The 17341-nt window shown below is 42.3% G+C and overlaps 1 protein-coding gene across 9 annotated transcripts in view; it reads left to right on the forward strand.

Annotated features, from left to right (window-relative positions):
• DOCK3 (dedicator of cytokinesis 3) overlaps window positions 1–17341 on the forward strand; it is a 448733-nt gene that overhangs the window by 393132 nt on the left and 38260 nt on the right. For 7 of the 9 annotated variants that reach the window (XM_087431091.1, XM_087431098.1, XM_087431092.1 and 4 more), the window contains 7 exons: window positions 130–205; window positions 716–816; window positions 1081–1139; window positions 3280–3428; window positions 11285–11370; window positions 13806–13832; window positions 13973–14068. In XM_087431091.1, the coding sequence (XP_087287217.1) occupies window positions 130–205; window positions 716–816; window positions 1081–1139; window positions 3280–3428; window positions 11285–11370; window positions 13806–13832; window positions 13973–14068 (594 nt within the window). The remainder of the gene's footprint in view (window positions 1–129; window positions 206–715; window positions 817–1080; window positions 1140–3279; window positions 3429–11284; window positions 11371–13805; window positions 13833–13972; window positions 14069–17341) is intronic. The other 2 variants (XM_087431093.1, XM_087431097.1) reach the window with 1 other exon arrangement.

Below are 17341 nucleotides of genomic sequence, written 5' to 3' on the forward strand. Positions count from 1 at the left end.
GTCACATCTTACATGAGAGCAAGTCGTATTCAAGAAGTTCGTGCACAGGCCATAGACAGTTGACCCTTAGCTGTCGGATGCTATTTGTTAGTCTTTTAACTCTGCCAATACCTTGTTCCCTTACTTCAGTATTATAGTCACTACTGTCCAGTACCTGTCTTCTGCACTGCACAAGAATTTCACAGAGACAGACTTCGACTTTAAGGTAGGAGCTCCTGAAATCCATCACTATCTTCGTAATAACCCTAGAAAGCCAGAAACCAAGCTCACTATTTTTGTTTTTCATTTACTTAGAACAACCATTTTATTTTGCTCACAACTTTGCATATCGGGAATTTGAGAAGGACTCAGCTAAGTGTCAGATGGGTGGCTGGGGCAAGCTCACTGGTTTTTGCTTCATTAATATGTTCATAGTATCAAACAGCTTCCAAGCTTGATAGTGACTAGAATATGACATAGGAGCTTCCCTATTGGAGATGTTGGGAGCCAGACATTCATGAGTATGCTTTCTAGTCCAGAATCAACGCTATTGGCTTCAGAGAAGTCAAGAAAGAAAAAAATAAAGTCCTATTTGCAAAGATATTTAAAAAGGAAAAAAAATCAAGGTCTTAAAATTGCAACATGAATTCTGTGCTACATGCATATGTTTAGAATCTCTCTTTGCAAGGTTAAGGACTCAGGCTGTCACATGTTTCCTCTTTCTCTGTCTCTCTAGGTGTGGAATTCTTATTTTAGCCTGGCAGTTCTGTTCATAAATCAGCCAAGCCTCCAGCTAGAAACCATCACTTCATCTAAGAGGAAGAAGATTCTAGATAAGTAAGACATACATCTCTTATTCACCTCCCTACCACATGCCCAGATGGGGTTATGTTTCCATGAGAGGTTCCTTCAGAAGTCCACAAGGTTCTCACCGAGTAGCTTCCCAAGGAGCCAAGTGTGAGAATTCCGTTGAGAGCCAAATGACTTAGTATTTTGGGAAGCATTAGAAACAGTGCTGAAGTACGGGCCTCATTGGGTTTGTAGCCCTGTCTTCCTGAACCTTCTCCCACTAATAGCTGGCTCCTGTGTTACTATTTCCAGGTATGGGGACATGCGTGTGATGATGGCTTATGAACTGTTCAGCATGTGGCAGAATTTGGGTAGGTCTTTTCTCCCTATTTTTCCCTTCCACACATTGCATAACCAAATAAAAAATGACAAGACTAATAACTTTCCCCAGGTTGTATGAATGTTAATTCAGACCCAAGAGATCTTTACTTATCTTTAACATAACACCTCAGATGGATGGTGTAGCACATGTGCACAAAGCCCTTGGCAGGAAGAATTAGGCTGAGAAGTAAGACCCCAGTAATACATATGTATAGTTTTTGTCTTTTTTTTTTTTAAGAACTAAAGTCAAACGGAGAAAAAAAGATGAGGACTCCAGTAGCTTTTCCGAGTTTGAGAAGTCATGCCTGTAAGATCGTCTGTGCTCTTCGTGTCCCAGTCCAGATGTTGCAGGCTCAAAAGCCTAGATTTTGGAGACACTCAGCACATAAGCAAGGGCAGCTATTCATTTTAATAAAGATTAAAATACTTCTTGGGTCTCTGGTATTCAGGCATACAAATCAGGTTCCTGACATCAATTGCATGAAGGTTGCGTATAAAAAGGGAATTACAGCCCCTAGGTGAGATTGATTTTAGCTTTCTGTCTTTTGACAGCTTCTCATTACAGCTTCTCTGATATCCACTGCTTTGGATCTGAAATTGTTAGAGTTTTTGGTAGAATTCTTAGAATACCCTGGTGACTAAGTGGGCCATGCTTTGGTATTGTAGGCTTCTGAGTAGCCTGTTGGGATGCTAGAGAAGCTGCTGTTAGTCTTCCTAGTGAAGTCTGCTTTCAGCTGAGCTCGTGGCTCTGAAACCTTAGGAATGATGGTCATAAAATCTCACAGTCCTCCATTAACCATCCCAGTCACTAACCCTAGAGGCAGCAGGCATGGTACGAGGCATTCCTGCCAGCAAGCACTAGGGCCTTCCATCCATAAGTGGGGATGCATTTCCCCAAGAAGGCTTTCCAGCTTCAGTACTCTTACTCCCTGCATCCAGCACAATTTGAGTATAGATTTTAACCCTGAAGTTGACTCTGAAATTCCCAGGGACACAAGGGACTAGTAGCTGTACCAAATACCAAGATTGGAATATACAGAAATATACAGAATCAGCCTCAGGGCTAACATTTGCTCCTTAGATAGGCTTTTAAAATGGAAGAAATCAAAAAAGATGCCAAATTTACCTGATAGAGCCATTCCTGCCTCATTGTTTTTGGTGGAAATGGCATTTTCTATTCCTTAAGAACTGATTTTACTTGGCTGTAGCAATCATTGCACAGGCCCAGTTTGTCTCCTTCTTAGTCTCTGAAGGACTGAAAGCAAGGCTCTGGAAAATGGTTCACTCTGCACCAGTGCAAGGAAGAGAAAAATTCTGTCCCAGGGTCCTCAGGACTGGCTCTGGCTTCTGGGAACATGTCCCAGATGGCAGGCCAGTCACAGGGAAACCCATATCACCCACTTCCCGTGGAAAAGCCTTATTATGAAAGTTGAGGGATGAGCTGAGCTGGTCTGAATAGATGTAGTGCTACCATCAGAAATGCAATGTGAAGACAAGGGGCGGGGGACAGGGAGGTGGCACAGAGAGAGTCTCTAAGCCAGTCTGTTGGAGAAGGGCTGTGCAGGAGGCTCCTGCTAACTCAGGAGGGGGCCTCTTGAGTGTACAAGAGTGCAGGCAATGAAGAGGCCCATGGACTTCAGACTTCTAGTGGCTGGATCAGGGACTGAACACCCTTACCACTTAAATGCCTCTGAGCCAGAGATAGAAACCCCAGGGATAGCATGTTGTGTTTAAGCACAAATAGATGGATTTTCCTTGCTAAATAAACACTTTGAACAGACTCTCTGAAACTATCACAGGTTACTCAGAAATCCTCTTCTGTCTAGAGTAGTGAACTTTATTCCTTGACCTCAGAATGATTTTCAGGTAGTTTGTGAACCTCCCAGTAAATTCTTTGGAAAGGCAGTTTGTGCTTGTTGAACATTTGGTTTAACTGGGCTGGGCCAGTTTTACCCATGAGCTCTAAAAAGCCAAGAGAGGGAGTATCTCAGAAAACCATAGGGGAGAGCTTGCTTTGTTCTCATATGCTTCCAGTGAAGATCAAAACATGTGCTGTGGCCCCATTTGAGAAGCTTCCATGGAAGGAGAAAAGCAAGCATAAATTAATATCTGTTGGGTTTTGTTGTTCAGGTGAACATAAGATCCACTTTATTCCGGGAATGATTGGTCCTTTTCTGGGTGTGACACTGGTCCCACAGCCAGAAGTGCGAAATATCATGATTCCCATCTTTCATGACATGATGGACTGGGAGCAGAGGAAAAATGGCAACTTCAAACAGGTAAGACGACACCTGGCAGTGTTCAAGGTGCTCTCCTCTGGAATGGACCCTTTCTGCCCAGGCAGGTGATGCAGATAGCCAGGCTGTGGTTCCAGTGGGAATTGGCTATGGCTTGGCCATCTTGAATCCTGTTCAAGGATTTTCTCTTACTTGCTGGCCAGAATTGATTTGTAGATTTTCTTCATGAAGTTAGAGGCCAGAAAACAATCAGAGGAAAAGAATGAACATCATGTGAAAGGAACTTTCTGATCAAGGAGAAAATGGCTGAGACTATAACCTACCAGCTTCATTCAGGAGAGGTTTCTGGGAGTGTGCTGTCCTTCCTCTCTGGATCCCCAAGGTATGATCCAGGCATTTCTAGGGCTGGAACCCAGACCAGATGACTTCATGGCTCACGGTCGCCCGGAATTTCCCAGACTCCTGCACGGAGGGGTGGGTCCAGGAGGTGTAAGCCCTTGACTTCTGACTGAGTGGCATCTGGCTGTCCCTCTGTGCAATTCTTCAGCCACCCCTAAGGGAGAGGAGATGGTCCCTGCCTTTATATCTGTAGCTCCAGGAAATAGGACTAGGACCAACAGGGGTCAGTGGTAGGGAAGCCGGTTTTAGCTAATAAAAGAAATAACTTGGGGCCGGCCCGGTGGTGTAGTGGTTAGGTTCACATACTCTGCTTCGGCAGCCCAGGGTACACGGGTTCAGATCCCGGTGCAGACCTATGCACCACTCATCAAGCCATGCTGTGGCGGTGTCCCATATACAAAATAGAGGAAGATTGGCACAGATGTTAGCTCAGCAACAATCTTCCTCACCAAAAAAAAAAAAAGAGAGAGGAATAACTTGCTAGCTACAAGAACTGTCTGTCCACTGTAAGTTGGCCTGCATTTGGGGATGGGGAGTTTCTCTTTGCTGGTGGTTCTCAAGCGGAGGCTCCTAGGAGGCCTCTAGGGGAAATTTCTATATTGGCTTGGGGACTGTACTAGTTCCCCACTAAACTCCCTCCCAACCCTGTGGTTCTGGGATAAACCACTGGTCTTAGAGTGAGTGATTGTAACAGTGAGGAGCAGATTAGGCAAACAGTAATTTTTAAATTTTTGTTTATTTTTAAATTTACAAAGAGTAAAATTCATTCTTTTTGATTTACAGTACTGTGAATTTTGACAAATACAAAAAGTCAGGTAACTACCACCACAATCAAGATTTTTTGAATTCCTCTACTTTCGTCTTGCTGCCTCTTTGTACTCAGACCCTTCCCCTACCTTTAACCTATGGCAACCACTGATCTATTCTCCATCGCTATAGGTGTACCTTTTCCAGAATGTCATGTAATTGAAATCATGTAGACTGTAACCTTTTGAGACTAGCTTCTTTCACTTAGAATAATGCCTTTAAGAGATTCATTCATGTTGCGTGTATCGGTTTTTCTATTGCTGAGTACTATTCTGTTGCAGTTTATTCATTCACCATTTGAAGGACATTTGAGTTTTCACTTTTTTGGTGATTATGAATAAAGCTGCTAAAAAACATTTCTTTACAGGTTTTTGTATGAATATAATCTTTCATTTTTCTTGGGTAAATACCTAGGAATAGGATTGTTGAGTATTGTGGTAAATATCATGTTTAACTTGATAAGAAGCTATCATACTGTTTTCCAAAGTGGCTATACCATTTTGAAGTCCCAGCAGCAGTGGTGTATGGGAGTTCTGGTTGATCTATATACTCACCAGCATTTGATATCTCTTTGTTTATTTTAACCGTTCTAATAGGTGTATAGGTGTATATCATTGTGGTTTTAATTTCCATTTCCCTAGTGACTAATAATATTGAGCATCTTTTAATGTGTTTATTTACCATCTTTATATCTTCTTTGGTGAAATGATTATTCAAAACTTGTGTGTTTTTTTTTGTTGTTGTTGTTGTTTTTAGTGTTTGTCCCTTGGTTATTTCCTTTCTATTTCTTTGATTTTTTTTTATTGAGGTAACTTTGGTTTATAACATTATATAAACTTCAGGTGTACATCATTATATTTTGACGTTTGTATAGACTACATCGTGTTCACCACCAAAAGTTTAGTTTCTGTCTGTCACCGTACAAACGTCCCCCTTTAGTCCTTTTGCCCTCACCCCACCTCTTTTCCCCTCTGATAATCACCAATCTGTTTTCTGTATCTATGTGTTTGTTTTTATTAGTTTTTTTATCTTCCACATATGAGTGAAATAATACTGTATTTGTCTTTCTCCGTCAGACTTATTTTGCTTAGCATAATACCCTCAAGGTCCATCCATGTTGTCACAAATGGCAAGATTTCATCTTTTTTATGGCTGAGTAGTATTCCATTGTATATATGCATACCACATATTCTTTATCCACTCATCTATCAGTGGACACTTAGGATATTTCTGTGTCTTGCCTATTGTAAATAATGCTGCAATGAACATAGGGGTGCATATATCTTTTAAAATTAGTGTTTTCTTCTTCTTTGGATAAATACTCAGCAGTATTTATACTGGAATAGCTGGATCATATGGTAGTTCTATGAAAACTTGTGTTTATTTTTAATTGGGTTGTTTGTTTTCTTATTGGTGAGTTTTAAGGGTTCTTTATATATCCTGGATGTAAGTCCTTTGTTGAATATATGATTTACAAATATAGTCTTCAGTCTTCAGTCTCCCAGTCTTCAGCTTGTCTTTTCATATACTAAATGATATCTTTCACAGAACAAAAGTTTTAAATTTTTATGCAGTCTAAATGTTTTTCTTGTATGGATCATGATTTGGGGATCATATCTGAGAACTCTTTGCCTAACCCAGGACAACAAAATTTTTTTTCCTGTGTTTCTTCAAGAAGTTTTTTGATTTTATATTTAGATCTATGATCTATTCTGAGGTAATGTTTGTATAAGGTATGAAGTATGGATCTAGGCTCTTTTTGTGTGTGTGTGTATGGATGTCTAGTACCTTTTGTTGAAGAGACTTTTCTGTATCAAAAAGTAATTGACCATATGTGTGGATCTCTTTCTGGACTTGCTAGTCTTTCCATTGATCTATATGTCTAATCTTTCACCAATACCACATTGTCTTGATTATGGTAGCTTTATGGTTAATCTTAAAATTAGGTGGTGTGAATCCTCTAACTTTGCTCTTTTTTTTTTCAATATTGTATTAGCTGTTCCAATTCTTTTTCCTATAAATCTCAGAATCAGCATGTCAATATCTAAAAAATTCCTGCTGGGATTTTGATTGAGATTGCATTGAATCTATAGATCAAATTGAGAAGAATTGATATCTTAATAATACTTCTAGTCCATGAAGACAATATATCTCTCCATTTATTTAGGTGTTCTTTGATTTTTTTTTTAATGTTTTGTAGTTTCAGCATATAGATCGTGCACATACATTATTAGATTTTAAAGTATTTCCTGGGTTTTGATGTTATTATAAATTATTCTGATTTTTAAATTTTGTTTTCCAGTTGTTTGTTGCTAGTAGATAAATACAATTGTTTTTATATATTAACCTTGTATCCTGCACCCTTGCTAAACTCACTTATTAGTTCTAGAAGCTTTTTTGTAGATTCCTTGGGATTTTCTATTTAGATAATCCTGTTACCTGTGAATAGAGACAATTTTATTTCTTCCTTTCTAAACTGTATGCGTTTTATTTCTTTTTCTTGCCTCATTGCACTGACTAGGACCTCTGGTCTGATGTTGAATAAGAGTGATGAGAGTGGATATCCTTGCCTTATTCTTAATCAAAGGAGAGAGCATTCAGTGCTTCACAATTAAGTATGACGCTAGCTCTAGGTTTTTTATAGATGCTCTTTATCATGGGTAAATAGTATTTAAGATAAGAACCCGTTTTTGGAGTGTGCACTTCTAATGCCTTCAGAACTTCAGGAAATAGTAACTTCAAACAGAAAAGAACTGTTGCTTTGCTATGTCGTCACAACCTGTGCCTTCTAATTGTGTGAAATGCACAACTGCCTGATGAGAGAACCCAGTTATCAAGAGGTAGATGACATTGCAGAACTGTACCATGGGTTATCTGAGTCTCCTAAGAGAGGGGCTGGACTTCATCACACCATCACTAACACTGAATAAAGAAGGTTAGCTTTGTGGAAGACTATGTTGGAGTTTGTTTGTCTAACACTTCAAGACTCAGCTGATGAGGTGTGTTCTTTCCCCCAATAAGACTGTCATGAATAATTGATATCCAGCAAACCATGTAAACCTTACTATCCTTGGTTCAAAAAAATCTTGCTGCTGCTTCCTTTTGCCATCAAATATCTTAGAAGAGTGGTCTTCTCTCTCTCTCTTTTTTTTTTTTTTTTGTGAGGAAGATCAGCCCTGAGCTAGCATCCGTGCTGATCCTCCTCTTTTTGCTGAGGAAGACCAGCTCTGAGCTAACATCTATTGCCAATCCTCCTCTTTTTTTTTTTCCCCAAAGCCCCAGTAGATAGTTGTATGTCATAGTTGCACATCCTTCTAGTTGCTGTATGTGGGACGCGGCCTCAGCATGGCCAGAGAAGCAGCGTGTCGGTGCGCGCCTGGGATCCGAACCCAGGCTGCCAGTAGCGGAGCGCGTGCACTTAACCGCCAAGCCACGGGGCTGGCCCAAGTGGTCTTCTCTTTTAACACCCACATTTCCACTTCGCAACTTCCTGAAATATCCTATTTCAATCTAATATATAGGGCCAGCCCTGTGGCTTGGTGGTTAAGTGCGCGCGCTGCAATGCTGGTGGCCCGGGTTCAGATCCCGGGTGCGCATCGAGGCACCACTTCTCCGTCCATCCTGAGGCCGAGTCCCACATACAGCAACTAGAAGGATGTGCAGCTATGACATACAACTATCTACTGGGGCTTTGGGGGGAAAAATAAAATAAATAAAATCTTTAAAAAAAAAAAAAATCAATCTAATATATATTGTGCTCCCACTTTTGTTGAAACTGTTCTCTTGAAGGTCACCCATAACCTTCTAATCTCAAAATCCAATGATTTTTTGGTCTTGATTCCAAGTGTGCTTTCCACAAGCACACTTTGGCTCTGTTAACTACTCCCCTACTTCTTACCACCTACTAAAAATACTTCTTCTAATTATAAAAACAGTACTTATTTAATGTAGAAAAATTAAAAATGCAAATATGCTATAATGAAAAAATTTAACCCATAATTCTATTATTAGTAACTTGTAGGGGAGGAAGACAGGGTATCTCTTTTTTAAACTTTTCCAATGCATAAAGTTTTTTAAGTTAAAAAAATGGAATTATAGTGTATATTCATTTTTTCAGAACCATTGTGTATATTGGTTTTTAATCTTCCTTTTTTAGTAGCACCTTGTCATACCTATCTCTTTGTGTTAGTTAATGCTTCTCTGCACTACACTGTCAGTTTAGAGGCTACATGGTATTCCATTGCATGGCTGGACCACAATATATTTAGTCAGGCTTCTAGTTTTAGAAACTTAGGTTCGTTCAAAATTCTTGTTGTTAACATTGCAAAAAAACATTTACATTCCTAATTTTTTTCTTAGGTAATTTCTTACCTGTTTTCTGGATCAAAGACCAAAAACATGTCTTAAATTTTTACGACACTATTTCTTGAAACTCTGTTGTTCATTGACTTCTCAGACCCCAGTCCACCCTTTCTTTGTGTGCTGTTTCTAAGCACTGACCACGCTGAGCTGTGTCAGCTATTGTCCCTACCTCCCCTACCAGATGATGAACTATTGGGAACCAGGACTATTTCTTATACTTGTATTTCGTAGGACCCAACATGGTGCCTGAGACATGGTGGGTTCCTGGAGATGAAAGTCAAAACTAACATTCATTGAGCACTTCCCAAGAGCTAGGGCACAGTGACACTGAAGAGGAATGTTAACCCCCATTACCATTTCACAAATGAGAAAACTTAGGCTTAGAGAGGTAAATATTTTGTCCAGAAGTAGGCAGCTGGTTATGTCACAGGACAAGTATTTGTTGCATGAATAACAAGGTGTCACTTCAGGAATCTTGGTTCTATAGAATAAAAGTAACTCTGCAAACCTAAAGTTGTCAATATTACCCATTATGACATGATATATTTGAAGAACTTAACATTTCATTTCACTTAGAGACATTGATTTTGCATACATTGATCTTCAGTGTCCCCCGTTTTGGATTTCTCAATTTCTCCTAATACCTTCTTCCTGTATCAGCACTACAGGGGGTAATGAAATAATGTTGCCATGTCCTTTCATCACCAGCTCCTGTGCCTAATACAGAAGTTTAACACTTGAATAAGCATCAGACCCACTTGGGGGGCTTGTTAAAACACAAATTGCTACCTGCCTGCTGAGTTTCTGATCCATTGGGAGCCTGAGAATTTGCGTTTCTAATAAGATCTCTAGTGACTGATGCTGCTAGCCCAGGGACCCATTTTGAGAACTCCAGGGAACTGGTGCACCCTTGTTTGCACTGTTGTACTTTCTGCTGCTCCAGGTCCCCTTCCCACCTTTGTGCTGTTCTGGGAAGCACAAGCTTCCTGTACCTGCATATTTGAAGAGAGATCCCTTGTAATAAACAGACCCTTTTCCCTTTGGGAGGCTTGTAGCCAGCTGATTGACCTGGTGAGGCAAGACTAGCTTTGAACTGGGAATGAGACACCTTTTCTTCTAGGCCCAGCTCTACCTGACTTTACTTGACTCCAGGCAAGTCCCTTCTGATGCCTCGTCTCTACACAGAGAGAGGGATGACATCAATCGCTAAGGACCTCTGGTGTCAGACTTTCTATTTCCTCTGAAATGTATATTCAAGCAGCTGACTCATCAGGTTAAACATAAATGTACAGTGGTCCCCAGTCTGGCCATGTAGCAGACCACTATAAAAAGGGCCATGTATTCATCCATTCTCATTTTGTGCTGATGGGATTTCAGAAACCATAATTAGCTTCAATGAATTTCCTAATTCAGTTATTCTTTTATTGCTTCATTTCCTTAGGACTCTTTGGCCCTATGTGGAGTGAGACAATGCTTCTGTTATAGTTCATTATTAAATGCAGCCATGCCATTTTTTGTTTATATGAAATATCCATATAAATAATACCACAGTACCACATTTCTAAGGCTAAGGAAGTGTTTAAAAGACTTTATCTCACATCACTTACAACTAATTTCTCACCTCAGAGTAAATCCAGAGAGGCCTATTAGAAAAGTGGCTGAGCATTGCTGAGTGCTTTCAGTGGGGTAGGAACAAATGCAATATTTTATCTCACAGTTTAGGAATCTTATAACAAATGCACGGGGCCCCAGTGATGAGGCAGTGGCAGGGGCAGCAGCCCCAAGGGCTTTAGGTCCTGTGGGGACAAACAGTGGAGCTTTTTATCCTGAAAGAGAATCTCTAAAGGAAACATTCACATCTTGCACAACCCAGCCTAATGCCAGCCATTAGTGTGAGGACCAGCCCCCCAGCAAGCTTGCTTTGTGACTGGCTGACAAGAGGGTAAAGTTCTAACCAAATGTATTTTATACATATAAATTTTTTTGAATGAACATTTTTTAAGAAAGAAAAACACTTGACAAAGGCCTCTTTTGGATCCAAAATAATTTTCTTTCCAGGGAATCCTTGCTTTTTGTCCCTAGACTAGGAAAAGAGTATCTGTGGTTTTTAAGTTTTTACTTAAACCATCTAGAGTGGAAGGTCTTTCTGACTGGGGAGGCAGGGTGGTTTCTTGGTGCTGTAGATGAGATCCTGCCTTCCCTAGGATTTTTTTGGTACAAGCACAAAATCAGGAAGCAGTTTCCCACCATCCTCACCTATCTGAGGGGCTGAATATCCCATCATTCCTCTGAGGTCAGCTCAGGTTTACGAAGTTTCTGCTTCCCTCTAGGTGGAGGCCGAGCTGATTGACAAGCTGGACAGCATGGTGTCAGAAGGGAAAGGCGACGAGAGCTACAGGGAGCTCTTCGGCCTGCTGTAAGCTGCTTCAGCCCCAGGCACCCCATGTTGGGGGAGGGGGTGAAGTGGGCTAATGAAGGGTAGGGGTACAACCCACACTGGGCAGGCTTCAGAGGGTGGGTATCAGGAGAGACCCAGTTTGTTCCTGGCAGTAGTAGTGCTCACCTTCTGTTAATAAGAAAGTGGCATCATGACAACAAGCCCTTTTAGGGATTGCCGTAATTGACGGAAGAGGTAGCGACAGGTGATAACTCTGAGCTCCTAGATTTCCTGATAGGAAAAGGATCATCGTATGTCTTCATAGTATGCACTGTATCCAGTTGGGCAAACAGCTCATGGGGACTCAATGAGGGCTCAATGCTGGCATTTCTGAGGGGGGGAAAAGTTAAATCCCTGCTTTGTAAGACCATACAATCAGCTTGAAAAACACTACCATGGATCTTGTGACTTGAACGAGTCATACTCCCTCTCCAGGCCAGTTTCCCTGTTTGTGAGACAGGGTGATTGTACTAAATGAATGACATCAAAGGTTCTCCCAGGTCCACCATTCGTGATTTCTGTCTTGAGTTGATAGAGGCCAAGAGACCTTACAGGACTTGCCACAAGTCCAAAGGAGGGACTCAGGGGAACCATGGTTCTCCCAGATAGATAGTGATTTGGGTATTTTATCTTCCTAAAAAACAAAATCGTAAGACATTTACAGCTCTAGAGTCCCCTCCCATCTCACTCATTATTTCCAGCTTTGAGATTTTCTTTGTTTTAGTGCCATTTTGAAGATAAACCTGTAACATTTTTCCAGTAATAATACTGTGCATTTGCTTAGAACTTTACAGTGTACAAAATGTGTTGATATTTGGTATTTAATCCTCACAACACACCCATAAGGTGGGCAGGGCAGATGTTATCCCAGTGAATAGAGGTGATGAAACTGAGCTCAGAGAAGTGTTAGCATGCCCTCAATTGCATGACCAGTAAGAAGCAGCTTTTGGGGGAGGACCCAGATCTTCCGATTTCAAGAGGGGGGAATCTTTCTGCTATATCATGCCCACTTTTACCATCATGACCCTGATAAGTCATGCAATAAAATGTGAATTTATTTGAAACTTAATTGTAATTTGTAAAAATGAATTCATACTTTAGTATTTCTCTTTTAGCTGAAGATGTTTCTAACTGTGGAAATAAGGCAGAGAAATCTCTTCGTAAGCCGTTAATAGATGACTTTACTACAAAGGAAAAAGCACAGAAATAACTTGCAATTACTAATTACCTGACCAAACAGTGTTTCATAAACTTTTCTAAAATCTTATCCGAGAATTGAAAGCCACTGATAACCATGAACAGCATTCCCCAGTTTGTGTTTTGGGGAAGATGTTTGTAGGTATGCTGGAAAAAAAATAAGTGAATCAAGAGCTAGTCAGTTTAAAAAGACTCAAAAACAAAATTGAACAGGCCTCTGTATTGTAGGCTTTCTTAAAATCTTTAATGTGCAGAAAGATGTGAATTATCTCCAAAATGAAGGTGTAGTGACCAGTATTTACCATGCTTAATTGCCCACAGAACACTTCTCCCTGTCCTCCAAGACCGCAGAGCTCTGTAGAACAGTTTGAGAAACGCTGACACAGTGGCTTTATCCACGTAGCTTAGAGGCCAGAGCCAGTGGTCCCTCCTTCTCTCTCTACTAATATGGATTACATGGGAAACCCTCACTTTCCCAGAAGGCTTGGCTCAGGCTGGATGCTCTGGGCAGGAAAGATCGTCATCGTCTTAGCAGCATTAACAGCAGCCGGGCTGTGAGCGTGAGTCCCCAGTACTGGGCCCCTAGCTGGGAGCTAGGGACAGTGTAGAAAGGAATCAGGAGTGAGACCTAGACCTGGGCTCATCACTGGAGCAAGCAGAAAGAGTCCAGGTCATTGTCTCCTAGGAAAGAACTATGGGAAGGCAGAGAATCTCAGAGGCCAGGCTCTTTGGAGAAGCCAGAGGCTGCCCTGAGGTACCAGGAGCATGGGGCTGAGTGAGAAAAGGATTTAGCAACACCTAGGCATTTAGCTCTTGGCTCTGGCACATTTTACATAGAAGCATCTCCTGACAGTGGAGATGGCCGTGTATAGCTCCTGGATTCACTCAGTGTCCCTCATGCTGGGCCCTCGAGACTGGTAGGAATCTTTCCTTTGGTTTACAAGAAAAGGTTGGTGTGTATGTTTGAGGATGGCTCTAAGCAGTGATGGAGGCAGTCAGCCAGTTGGCAAAGCCAGATCCAACCGTCAGTGGGCTTTTAATCAGCTGCCTTTTTAGAACAGCCCTCACTGTGATGGTCTGTGAGGGCGGGGGCTTTGAAACCCCTCTCTCAGTTCAGTGGTATCCTTAGGAACTTGTACAGGAAAATGGAAGATATGTTCATTTGTTGCTGCCAGTTCAGTAATTGCCTTGTCTTTGCTTTCTGCTGCATGGAGTAGAACCCAGCTGTTTGGGCCCTACCCCAGGTAAGACTGTAGTTTGGTAAGTCTGCTGTCTCCAGATCCATCACAGGCCCCATGGGCTCTGGGACCTGACTTTTGAGCTCAAGGAAGGAAGGCTCATGAATTGTGTATTGTGTTTGCTTCCTCTGCCTTTGTACCAATAGCCTGCTGGAGAAGGTTGAACAGGAAACATGGCGCGAGACCGGCATTTCCTTTGTGACCTCAGTCACCCGCCTCATGGAACGCCTTCTTGACTACAGGTATCTACTCAGGCACCTACCTGACCTCGTCTCTCGTCAGGATACTCTCCCCAGCAAGGACATCCATTGACCTTAAAACTAAGACCATGTGCCCTTCAGGGGAGAACTATTCTAGTGTTGGGTGCCCTCACCAATCATTAGGAATCTACTGATGGCCAAGGAGAGAAAGGGAGAGAGCCTTCTCCCAGGGGTAAGCCAGGGCTTCCTAGGATCCCCCTGATATGTGGGCACATTTACCCAGGAGACATCCCAGGGACATGCAGCCATCTGGCTTTTCATCCAGAAAGGTCAAGGCTCAGAGGAAGGGGCACAGCAAGAGGGAAGAGAAAGGCTGTCTCTAGAGCAAAGGAGGGAAAAATTGTAGGTCCTTAGTGCAGACCTTCCTCAGAGCCATATGGCAGATAGGCAGGGAAATGTCTCCTGGTACAGAAGTGAGACCCAGGAGGACTTTCAGTTGGCTTTTCCAGGGACCAGAGACCCCACTTTTCCATACCTCTGTTCTTTGCCTAAAGTCTATTTATTTCTGTCCCTTGGTCCTGGCCATGAGTAGATTAGAGGAAGCAGCCTGTGAGCTTAGAGATGTTTATGTTATGTTCAATCTGAGAGTTCATGTGAAATTAGTTTTTTCATGAAAGCCTGCCTTCTCAGTCCTATCATGGTTTTTGAATTAGTCCGAAAGTAACAATGAAGCTACCACTGCATGCTTAGCTGTTCTCTTATCAGAGTTCAGATGGTGGCTAAGAGTGCCGTTAGGGAGCCTAGAGGAACGTAATAAGGAATGAGGAAGAATGATAGAGGAACCCAGCCCCAAGCAATAGTTTTTGGTTTTTTGTTTCTTTTAAATGTACTTTTAGAACTTTATTTTTTATTTTTTGCTGGGAAAGATTCGCCCTGAGCTAACATCTGTTGCCAATCTTGGTCTCTCTTTCTTTTTTTCTCCCCAAAGCCCCAGTACATAGTTGTATATTCTAGTTGTAAGTCCTTCTGGTTCTTCTATGTGAGCTGCCACCAAAGCATGGCTACTGACAGACGAGTGATGTGGTTCTGCCCCCAGGAACCGAACCCTGGGCTGCCAAAACAGAGCGCAATGAACTTTAACCACTAGGCCATCACGGCTGGCTTGTAAGCAATAGCTTTCTTCTCTGTGCTACAAGATATGCAAATGCCAAGGGGGAGCATTTTCAACCCATGGATCAGGAAATTAGGGAATTTAGGCCACCTCCAGTTGCTGCTGATTAGAAGGTGCTGCTATGCCACGACTTCTGCTATGCAGAAGACTCAGGTGTCCAATGCGCTGGCCTGGGTATGCAAATGGAATTCCTGAGAAATGTGGTCACATCTTGAGCATCCCCTCTTCCTGTAGCACAGTTGTACTTGTGTGAGCTACAGCACATTTTTCTTGGGCCTTATGAGGTCCCCCTTTTTGGGGACCCTTTTAGAACAGGGGACTCCTTTGCTCACACCATATTCCTAGCCTCTCCTGCACCTGCCATCAGACAAGAAAGAGGGGTGGTCAAAACTCTGTACCTCCCCCTCACTGCAGCGTTTACTAAAGGTTGGCCCTATTTTCTGTGGCCTACTAGAAAAAGTAGAAATTAATTTCTTAGGCTCCAAGGCCTAGTTCCAGCTGCCTGTTTGATTTTTCTACCTACCTTGCACAAGCGACTCAAACTCGGGGCCAAAACCAATTTCATTGTCCTCCATTTCTTGTCTCAATGATGGTTCCTACAAAACAAAGTTCAGACTCTTTCACATGGCATCAAAGGCCCTTTGTAAACTGGCCTTTACCCACCTCTCTAGCCCTATCTCCTGCCAGTCCCCACTACCCATGCCCTGCATCCCAACCTCCCAGTGTTGCTTCTTATTATCATGAAAAGAAACACCATGATGGTTACGATGGCTCTCATTTATTAAAAATATGCCATATGCTTTGTGCTTTACAAACATTGTCTCTAATCCCATAAGCAGCCCTGAAAGATTATCGTTGTTTTTACCAATGAGGAAACACCATTGTGGTAGAAGTGCCATTGCCAGGATTTGAGACCACATCTATCTGACTCAAGAGCAATGCCCTGTCTCCTCATCTGTGCTGTCACCACATCCTTCCCTTCAGGCTACTCTATATGCTGTGTCCTCCCAAGACTGGCCTTCCAACCCACCCCCATCAAGCAGTCTTTCCCAGCCAGGAGCTTACCTGGCTCTCTGTGCACACCTTTTGCAGAGCGTGAGTCACTGTGGATGATGATCATTTGTGACATTTATGATTGATCCAATAGAGGAAAGCCAGCTCTTTGAGGATAAGGACCTTGTCCTTATCTCCCTGGTCCCCTGCATGGAGGCGTGATGATCCCCTGGCAGGTGTGCAGTACATATTGATTGATTGGATGAACTTACTGGGAAGACCATGCAGGAACCAAAGAAGTCTCTTCTTCTACCCCAGTTCAGTTTAGTTCAATAATAACTTACTAAGAAAATAGTTGTTGAAAGCTAAAAAATAGATATATTGATTATAAATAAGCAATCAGTAGGTTGTACTGCAGAATGACCTGAGCCTAGAGTGTGAGACTCAATTTTAGACTAACTCAAACCTTAGGTACTCAGAGGAGTACCTCTTCAACTTTTGTGTTAATGTCTTCAACTTTTGTGTGAACCCCAGACACTCTGTGTTGGATATAAAGATGCTCATTGGTAGCAACTGTATTTCCCAAGTTAGGAAGCAAAGCTCTAGGGGGGTTTTCTTAGTGCCTTAACACAGACAGGGACAGAGTTAGGGTTGCCAAGCCCTTGGGGCTCTAAGTGGAACCTCCACCTGGAAGAGGCAACTGGAGGTTATAGAGGCTTCCTTTCCCAGGCCCCTCCAGTCACACTGAGAGCTGCCTGGCCACTGGTCTAGGCCACTGCCAGCTCACTGCACACAGCTACAGCCAGGTGCTTTAGAAGCCTCTTTCAGGAGAGTCTTCCCTGTTCATCCTCCAGAGAAAGAGTGAAAGAGGGAGCAATGGCTGCACCCAATTCAGAGACTTTAAAAGGTGTCCTCTCGAGTAGCCATACAGAAGTGATGCAAAGCCACACAGAAGAGAAGAGTCTGCTGTTAGCAGTTCATGGGAGAGGCAGTCATGGAGCACAAAGGTGTGTAGGAATGCCCCTGGCATCACAGTGTTGAGGCCAGTGCTTTTCTGTTAAATTGATTTGGCTGTGAAGTTCTGGTTGTGACTAAACAGAAGGTGATGCTTGGTAAATGTTTCAGATGCTATCCAGAAAAAAACAAACCAT

The sequence above is a fragment of the Ceratotherium simum genome, chromosome 5 (assembly GCF_057802395.1).
Source record: "Ceratotherium simum simum isolate JZ-2026a chromosome 5, ASM5780239v1, whole genome shotgun sequence".
NCBI lineage: Eukaryota > Metazoa > Chordata > Mammalia > Perissodactyla > Rhinocerotidae > Ceratotherium > Ceratotherium simum.